This window comes from Lucilia sericata, unplaced genomic scaffold, assembly GCF_015586225.1.
Source record: "Lucilia sericata isolate MDLA Ls3-8-SP2 unplaced genomic scaffold, ASM1558622v1 Contig001638F_arrow, whole genome shotgun sequence".
NCBI lineage: Eukaryota > Metazoa > Arthropoda > Insecta > Diptera > Calliphoridae > Lucilia > Lucilia sericata.
Window position 1 is genome coordinate 64738 of NW_023995552.1, and position 10227 is coordinate 74964.

Here is a 10227-nt window from a genome sequence, read left to right on the forward strand (position 1 = left end):
AACTACTAACTAACTACTAACTAACTAACTAACTAACTAACTAACTAACTAACTAACTAACTAACTAACTAACTAACTAACTAATACTAACTAAGTAACTAACTAACTAACTAACTAACTAACGACTAACTAACTAACTAACTAACTACACTAACTAACTAACTACTAACTTACTAACTAACTAACTAACTACTAACTAACTACTAACTAACTAACTAACGAACTAACTACTAACTAACTAACTAACTAACTAACTAACTAACTAACTAACTAACTAACTACTAACTAACTAACTAACTAACTAAACTAACTAACTAACTAACTAACTACTACTAACTAACTAACTAACTACTAACTAACTAACTAACTAACTAACGAACTAACTAACTAACTAACTAACTAACTAACTAACTAACTAACTAACTACTAACTAACTAACTAACTAACTAACTAACTAACTACTACTAACTAACTAACTAACTAACTAACTAACTAACTAACTAACTAACTAACTACTAACTAACTAACTAACTAACTAACTAACTACTAACTAACTAACTAACTAAACTAACTAACGACTAACTAACTAACTAACTAACTAACTACTAACTAACTAAATAACTAACTAACTAACTAACCAACTAACTAACTAACTAATTTATGAAAATCTGTATTCATTTCACCACTATTTAAAATTAAAGTACCACAGGTAAATATTTATTAACATTTTGTGCAACTATGACAATAAAAATGCAAAAAATACATTTTTTTAAATTAATTTCAATAAATTTTACAAAAAATATTAATTATTTTTTCTAAATATTAAAGTTTTAACTTAAAACTATTTCATTTTTCCACACTTTAACATTTAAATATAACACACCCTGCTGTATAACCAAACAGCATTGCCAGATGCAAATTATGTAGATTTCTCTTTTTGACATTTTGAGAGCAAAAACGAATAACGAGTAATCAATGAAAAACAATAAATAAACAACACTAAGTTGAACAGCCGGTAAAAATGTATTTTTTATAGAAATTGATGAAACATCAGTGCAATTTTATTAATAAAAAACATTAGAAATCTATATTTATTTTATTTAAAAAGTGTTTCAATAAAAAACAGCAAACATTTTGCTTAAATTTCAACAGACTCTATTACAATCTGCATTAAGTTGCAGGCGTATAACAGTGGCCACCGTCAAGTGTGGAAGAATGTTGGGTGATGGCGAGGAGGATTCAAGAAATGGACAAATGTCGGAGGGTAAATAGCAACTACAATATTACAACTATTTTCTTTTAATTTTACTACTTTTTCTTCAAATTTAAGATGAATTGCCTGAAGTGAATTGGCGCGGCTGTTCAATGTCGGAGATTTATCGTCAGCTAAATCCCTTTGAATTGGATCATTTGCCTGCGGTGAAACCCTCAGAGTCTCATACCGTCTTACATCATTTTCCCATACGTAATGCAGATACTGAACCACCTAAACCTTTAAAATCACATCACAAATGGGATGCCTTGCATGTAAGACTGCCGTGTTCTTCAAAGTCGCAGTATCCGGTAGTACAAGAAGATGGTTCCTCTAGCATTGAAAATCGTTGGGAAATGATTGAAAAGGCTCTACTCAGACCCATACAGAATTCCCATGATCTACAGGCGGCGATTTTGTCATATAACACTAAATATGAGGGAGTTTGGAATTTTCGTGCTTTACATAAACTGTTCGGTGAGGAGTACGACGAGGATGAGTCGAAAATATTCTTTGATAACTTATTGCCACGTATAATACGTTTGGCCTTGAGGCTGCCAGAGTTGGTGCAGGCACCAATACCTCTGCTAAAGCAGGGTAAATGTCATGCCGTCACCTTAACACAGGAACAAATCTCTTGTCTTTTGGCTAATGCCTTCCTGTGCACCTATCCAAGACGTAATACTTTAAAGAAAAAGTCTGAGTACAGTACGTTTCCTGATATTAACTTTAATCGTCTATTTCAATCATCCGGTTCAGCAGTTTTGGAAAAAATTAAATGTATTTGCCACTATTTCCGCCGGGTATGTCCTTTAGAAGATGATCGCAGTAATGTGCCCACTGGATGTGTTACATTTGAAAGACGTTATATGCCTCATAATGAAATGCCAAATTGGTCGGAATCTTCTATACCTTTAGGTATAACACCTCTACATATAACCTCCGATGGCACTATAGAGGATGAAGGTTTGGGCCTGCTGCAAGTGGACTTTGCCAATAAATACTTGGGCGGTGGTGTTTTGGGTGGAGGTTGTGTCCAAGAGGAAATACGTTTTGTTATTTGTCCCGAACTAATAATTTCCAAACTTTTTACCGAATGTTTAAGACCTACCGAGGCTCTGCTAATGGTGGGCTGTGAACGTTACAGCAATTATACCGGCTACGCCAATACCTTCCAATGGGCTGGCAATCATGAAGACAATACACCCCGTGACTCCTCACGAAGACGTATGTGCCACATAGTGGCCATAGATGCTTTACACTTTCAGGATTCAACTCATCAGTATCACGAGGAGTTAATGCTGCGCGAACTGAATAAAGCTTATGTAGGCTTTTCCACTTCGCTCACTACATTAGCACCCGGTGTGGCTTCGGGCAATTGGGGTTGTGGTGCGTTTGGTGGTGAGGCTACGCTTAAGGCTTTATTGCAATTAATGGCCTGTACGGTGACCACACGTCCTTTAGTATATTTCACATTTGGCAATGAGGAATTACGCGATCAAGTTCATAAGATGCACACATTCTTTATTGAGAACAATATTTTGGTCAAGGATTTATGGTCGGTTTTGAAAAAATTCTATACCCGTAAATTGCCCGCCAAGGAATTGTATACATTTTTATATAGCGAATTGGAAAAGATAAAGGTAAACAAATTAAGCATGTTTAAATCATTTTTTTCAAACATTATTTGTAGCATCAATTGATATTTTAGTTGGTAGTGAGTAGAAATTGCACTTCTTTTGTTTTTATCAGTATTTGTCTTGTTTGACAAGCTTTAGATTATTTTCTATAATTACATATTTTTTTGTATTTCTAAATTAATACTAACACTACATTTTACTTTTTATTTCTTATATTAAAACTACTAACCCCAGGTTATTGTATTTTCATTTTCGAAATTTTTTTAATGATTCAAATTAAATTTAGTTCGAGTTTGTGATATTTATACGAAACATATGGCTAAATATTTTACAAATAAAATATACACAGCAGAAATATATCCTTTTTTATTTTTAATTCATTTAATAAACAAATACTTTAATAGAAATTAAGATCGAAAATTGATTTTGTTAAATGAACTAGAACTGAACAAGAACTGATCTAGAACTGAACGAGAACTGAACTAGAACTGAACTAGAACTGAACTAGAACTGAACTAGAACTGAACTAGAACTGAACTAGAACTGAACTAGAACTGAACTAGAACTGAACTAGAACTGAACTAGAACTGAACTAGAACTGAACTAGAACTAGAACTGAACTAGAACTGAACTAGAACTGAACTAGAACTGAACTAGAACTGAACTAGAACTGAACTAGAACTGAACTAGAACTGAACTAGAACTGAACTAGAACTGAACTAGAACTGAACTAGAACTCAACTAGAACTCACTAGAACTGAACTAGAACTGAACTAGAACTGAACTAGAACTGAACTAGAACTGAACTAGAACTGAACTAGAACTGAACCAGAACTGAACTAGAACTGAAGTAGAACTGAACTAGAACTGAACTAGAACTGAACTAGAACTGAACTAGAACTGAACTAGAACTGAACTAGAACTGAACTAGAACTGAACTAGAACTGAACTAGAACTGAACTAGAACTGAACTAGAACTGAACTAGAACTGAACTAGAACTGAACTAGAACTGAACTAGAACTGAACTAGAACTGAACTAGAACTGAACTAGAACTGAACTAGAACTGAACTAGAACTGAACTAGAACTGAACTAGAACTGAACTAGAACTGAAGTAGAACTGAACTAGAACTGAACTAGAACTGAACAAGAACTAAACCGGAACTAGAACTGAAAATTAATTGGAACTAGCAATGAACAATAAATGAACTAGAACTGAACTAGAACTGAACTAGAACTGAACTAGAACTGAACTAGAACTGAACTAGAACTGAACTAGAACTGAACTAGAACTGAACTAGAACTGAACTAGAACTGAACTGAACTGAACTGAACTAGAACTGAACTAGAACTGAACTAGAACTGAACTAGAACTGAACTAGAACTGAACTAGAACTGAACTAGAACTGAACTAGAACTGAACTAGAACTGAACTAGAACTGAACTAGAACTGAACTAGAACTGAACTAGAACTGAACTAGAACTGAACTAGAACTGAACTAGAACTGAACTAGAACTAGAACTGAACTAGAACTGAACTGGAACTGAACTAGAACTGAACTAGAACTGAACTAGAACTGAACTAGAACTGAACTAGAACTGAACTAGAACTGAACTAGAACTGAACTAGAACAGAACTAGAACTAGAACTGAACTAGAACTGAACTAGAACTGAACTAGAACTGAACTACAACTGAACTAGAACTGAACTAGAACTGAACTAGAAGTGAACTAGAACTGAACTAGAAGTGAACTAGAACTGAACTGAACTAGAACTGAACTAGAACTGAACTAGAACTGAACTAGAACTGAACTAGAACTGAACTAGAACTGAACTAGAACTGAACTAGAACTGAACTAGAACTGAACTAGAACTGAACTAGAACTGAACTAGAACTGAACTAGAACTGAACAAGAACTGAACAAGAACTGAACAAGAACTGAACAAGAACTAAACCGGAACTAGAACTGAAAATTAATTGGAACTAGCAATGAACAATAAATGAACTAGAATTGAACTGGAATTGAACTAGAACTGAAGTAAAACTGAACTAGATCTGAACTAGTACTGAAGAAAAATTGAACTGGAACGTAACTAGAACTTTAGTAGTACTACCTACAACATTCAATAACATTTTAAACAATGAGACCAAACAAAATATTCTATCTTTTTACTTTTCTTCCAGCGCAGTCAGCCGAAGAAACAAACTATCGAAAACGCGACGAACCAAACGAATAATGATGCCGAAAGAAAGGTTGATATGAAAAACACAACAACATTGAATAGTATGTCCATTACCCCACGACCAATGAATAAACGGTCGCCTCCCTCAAACGCCAAACGAAGCCTAGAGGAAAGTCAGGATATATTTGCTTCCACCTCGCCAGAAGGTGAAAATGATGAAACAAATGAAATAGTCGCAGCACCTAAAACCACAGCCACTATTGATCTATCTATTTCGGATGATAGTGAAACTGAAGAACTGCTCAAAATGGCAGCACCAGAAGCAGAAGCAAGTATTAAATCCACACCGAAAAAAGTAGCAGACAACAAAAGTTCACCCTCAAATGGCGGCTCACCAGCAAAAACAAATGCAAAATCCCGACAACGTACTCTGCTAGAAATGTTGGATCAATCATATAATCAAGCCGGTCCAGCCACAAAGAAATATTGTGCTAGTAAATCACCCCAAAAAAACTAAGTCTCGATATTACTTTTTTTAATTAATTTTTAGGTCTATTAACAAAATTTTTAAATGATACTATCTATTATAAGGTATAATTATATATTTTGTTTTCAGATTTTGTTTGATAGTGAAAAAAAAACACAGTAAATAAATAATTTTATCTTAATATTATGATAAAGACAAGCGTGCTGGTACAATTTTATTATCATTTTTACACAAATGTTTTTCTGGGTAAACACTGCAACAGAGAAAAAAACTAAATTAAATAATTTGAGCCATGTGCTGTTGTTGGTCCTCATAAATTATTTACTTTTTACTGACTTCTAGAAGGATTTGTTGTTGGTTGTAAAAAAGCGAAAACGTCAACAATGTTAATTGTAACATTTGTTTACTTCATGATTTTATTTGTTGTTTTGATATTTTGTTAATTAGATTTATTTGTTTATTACAATAAATTGTTTAAATTTCTTTTAGTTTGTAGAATTTAATTACTTGATGTATTTGTTTTTAGAATGAGTTGTAAATTGTTTATTTTGAACGAAAACAAATAAAGTAGCATTCTAATTTAAACAAGTTCTTTGATATCTGTGCGGGAAGAGTTTATATTCTTAAAAATGTTAATCTATTTACTCTTAGGATTTCATTTAAATAACATAAAGGTTCCTTTCAGTTTTAGAAAACTCTCTGCGAGGAATGCGTTCTCACACTCGATTCGAAAATGTTCTCATTTTTATTTCGAACATGCAACCTTACGAATTAAGTTAGAGAGGGTTTTAACTTAGTTATGCTTTCACTCGAATATATAAGATATGTAGGTATTTATATAAGTATCTGTTACATCCAGCTCTTACCATTTTGATACTTTAAGTACATTTCAAAGTTCTTTATAAAATAATTGTTTGTTTTCAAAAAAAAAATATTTCATAAACAATTATTTTTAGAAGTCTGTGCAGCGCATTTAGTTGTGACAATTTTATTCAAATCTTATCGTTTTACCAAAACAAAACAATTCAATTTATTGTTGTTATTATAATCACTAATTAAAAAGTTACTACTAAATACTTACTACTAATACTAATAATGACTATTTATGGAGGGCCTTTAAGTGCATATAAAATGTTTATAAAAAAATTATAACATTTTTTAAAACTCTTACATAAAAAACGCCATTTTGGTTCAATGTCAACTTGCACTCTAAAAATAATGACATCAAATCATTTTAAAAACAAACACCATGTGAATGAAAAATTTGTCTAATCTCTTCTAGATCGATCTATCTATCTATCTATCTATCTATCTATCTATCTATCTATCTATCTATCTATCTATCTATCTTCTATCTATCTATCTATCTATCTATCTATCTATCTATCTATCTATCTATCTATCTATCTATCTATCTATCTATCTATCTATCTATCTATCTATCTATCTATCTATCTATCTATCTATCTATCTATCTATCTATCTATCTATCTATCTATCTATCTATCTATCTATCTATCTATCTATCTATCTATCTATCTATCTATCTATCTATCTATCTATCTATCTATCTATCTATCTATCTATCTATCTATCTATCTATCTATCTATCTATCTATCTATCTATCTATCTATCTATCTATCTATCTATCTATCTATCTATCTATCTATCTATCTATCTATCTATCTATCTATCTATCTATCTATCTATCTATCTATCTATCTATCTATCTATCTATCTATCTATCTATCTATCTATCTATCTATCTATCTATCTATCTATCTATCTATCTATCTATCTATCTATCTATCTATCTATCTATCTATCTATCTATCTATCTATCTATCTATCTATCTATCTATCTATCTATCTATCTATCTATCTATCTATCTATCTATCTATCTATCTATCTATCTATCTATCTATCTATCTATCTATCTATCTATCTATCTATCTATCTATCTATCTATCTATCTATCTATCTATCTATCTATCTATCTATCTATCTATCTATCTATCTATCTATCTATCTATCTATCTATCTATCTATCTATCTATCTATCTATCTATCTATCTATCTATCTATCTATCTATCTATCTATCTATCTATCTATCTATCTATCTATCTATTCTATCTATCTATCTATCTATCTATCTATCTATCATTATCTATCTATCTATCTATCTATCTATCTATCTATCTATCTAGCTATCTATCTATCTATCTATCTATCTATCTAATCTATCTATCTATCTAGCTATTATCTATCTATCTATCTATCTATCTATCTATCTATCTATCTATCTATCGATCTATCTATCTATCTATTCTATCTATCTTCTATCTATCTATATATCTATCTTATCTATCTATCTATCTTCTATCTATCTATCTATCTATCTATCTATCTATCTATCTATCTATCTATCTATCTATCTATCTATCTATCTATCTATCTATCTATCTATCTATGCTATCTATCTATCTATCTATCTATCTACTATCTATCTATCTATCTATCGATCTATCTATCTATCTATCTAGCTATCTATCTATCTATCTATCTATCTATCTATCTATCAAATCAAGTTTAATCAAATCAAGTCTGAAATAAACTAAACTATCTATCTATCTATCTATCTATCTATCTATCTATCTATCTATCTATCTATCTATCTATCTATCTATCTATCTATCTATCTATCTATCTATCTATCTATCTATCTATCTATCTATCCATCTACCTATAAGTGTTAAGCTTGTAACAACTTTTTACTATGAACTACACAATGTATTAAAAAAAACAATTTTCCATAAATCGTTGTAAAACACGTACATTTCTTAGCAAAGTTTGTGATTTATTCTTATAGAATTTAAATTTTAACAAAAAACTAACAACAAGTGGCCAATAAAATGACGTAAATTATTTTTTCACTTTTCTAAATAATTTTTAATAAGTTGTAAAAAATTTAAAAAAAAAAAAAAATATGCAAAAGCCAACATTAAATTAAGTATGATAGTTAAAATAACGAAAAATACCTTTAATTAAAATAAAATTACAACATCTAATAAATAAATAAGATCATTAGCAGATTCATCTACATTTCATCATAAATTAACACTCGTGATTTCTGTCCCAGCCCCTTTTAACGGTTGTTGTATAGTATTTTTGTTTTTAATCAATTAAATTAATGAACGCTTTTCTAACAACATAAATAAGTGGCGACGGGGGAGAAGTAGCCCCTCATAACATCAGATGGCGGTCAGTGATATACATATAATTTTTAGCTTTTTCTATTCTAAACTAAAAATAAATAGGCTATAATTTTGTTTTTATTTTCCAAAATTCAAGTTTTGTAAACAATATAGAGAAATTTTAAATACCCTTCATTTGTTATATCGTATTGGTCCTTCGCCTTCAAATTTATAGTGTCGAAATAAATTTTATTTATGTTGTGAAAAATGTTGACCCTGAACCAGTTTTATCATTTTGTAACTTTTTACGTTTTTTTTTAAATTAAATTGTTTATATTGGGGGATTTTTATTAATTTAATATACTTTTTTGTTTTCAGTCAATAATTTATCTAAATTCAAAGTGCGTAACAAACTTTATAGTAGATTTAATGGAACCCCTTTAATTTTTTGTAGGGGTTCGAAAAAAAGGGGGCGCGTTTCTTTTGGCACGTAGTTTTGGAAAATTTCGCGATAAGTTATTTGTTTTTGCCAAAACATATGCCGAAAGAGATAAACATCGAACGTTTTTTTTTTTAAACAAGTGTAGACTATTTAAGTTATTAATCTATTATATTTAGAATTGTTTATGTTTATTATCTTCTTAACAAACATGCGAAATATAATTAGGAATATCGCATATATTTTTAATAGATACTTTCCAACTGACATTGAAATCAGGAATGAATTTTTGTTGGGAACTAAGCGCCCAATCATTGTATCAATTTAATGATTTAAATTAATTAAGATCAGATAAATTTTTCTATATTACAAATATTGTTTTGTCTATAAAGATATATAAAAATGGAAACATTGATACATCCGTAATCAAATTAAAGTTAGAAATCAATTTATATCGCTTAAATTCATATTCGAATGTTCATTCGAATCTGAACTTAATTATTACTGAAGTTGAACAGAATTAGATTGAAAATAGAACTGAACCGAAACTACTTAACACTGAACTAGATTTGAACCTGATATAACGGAATTTAAATTAGGTGTGACTAAATTTGAAATCAGAATAGTAATAAACTAGAGAAAAATTAGAACTGAATTGAACGGGTACTGAATATTAATAAGAACTAGAACAAAACAAAGAACTGAACTAGAACTGGAACTGAACTAGAACTAAACTCGAACAAAACTGAACTGGAACAGAACTGAACTTGAACTGAACTAGAACTAGAACTGAACTAGAACTGAACTAGAACTGAACTAGAACTGAACTAGAACTGAACTAGAACTGAACTAGAACTGAACTAGAACTGAACTAGAACTGAACTGGAACTGAACTAGAACTGAACTAAAACAGAACTGAATTAGATCTAAACTACAACTGAGCTAGAGCTGAACTAGAACTGTACTAAAACTGAAATAGAAGTGTACTAGAACTGAACTAGAACTGAACTAGAACTGAACTAGAACC

At 30.5% G+C, this 10227-nt stretch overlaps 1 protein-coding gene across 2 annotated transcripts; it reads left to right on the forward strand.

The window, feature by feature from the left end:
- Positions 1-1010: 1010 nt before the first annotated feature.
- On the forward strand, positions 1011-6097 carry LOC119612249 (poly(ADP-ribose) glycohydrolase). 2 transcript variants are annotated; one of them, XM_037968009.1, is made up of 3 exons: positions 1011-1264; positions 1331-2895; positions 5084-6097. In XM_037968009.1, the coding sequence occupies exons 1-3, from the start codon at positions 1216-1218 to the stop codon at positions 5129-5131; spliced, it is 1662 nt and encodes a 553-aa protein (XP_037823937.1). In that variant the 5' UTR covers positions 1011-1215; the 3' UTR covers positions 5132-6097. The 2 variants fall into 2 exon arrangements, with proteins under 2 accessions (XP_037823937.1, XP_037823936.1); XM_037968008.1 differs by having other exon boundaries at positions 5079-6091.
- The last annotated feature ends 4130 nt before the right edge of the window (positions 6098-10227 follow it).

Excerpts from the sequence above, each read along its gene's own strand:
- LOC119612249 (XM_037968008.1), top strand. The coding sequence starts at position 1,216 with ATGTTGGGTGATGGCGAGGAGGATTCAAGAAATGGACAAATGTCGGAG. Across the intron at positions 1,265-1,330 it reads AAATGGACAAATGTCGGAGG|ATGAATTGCCTGAAGTGAAT; the intron begins GTAAATAGCAAC and ends TTCAAATTTAAG. Across the intron at positions 2,896-5,078 it reads GCGAATTGGAAAAGATAAAG|CGCAGTCAGCCGAAGAAACA; the intron begins GTAAACAAATTA and ends CTTTTCTTCCAG.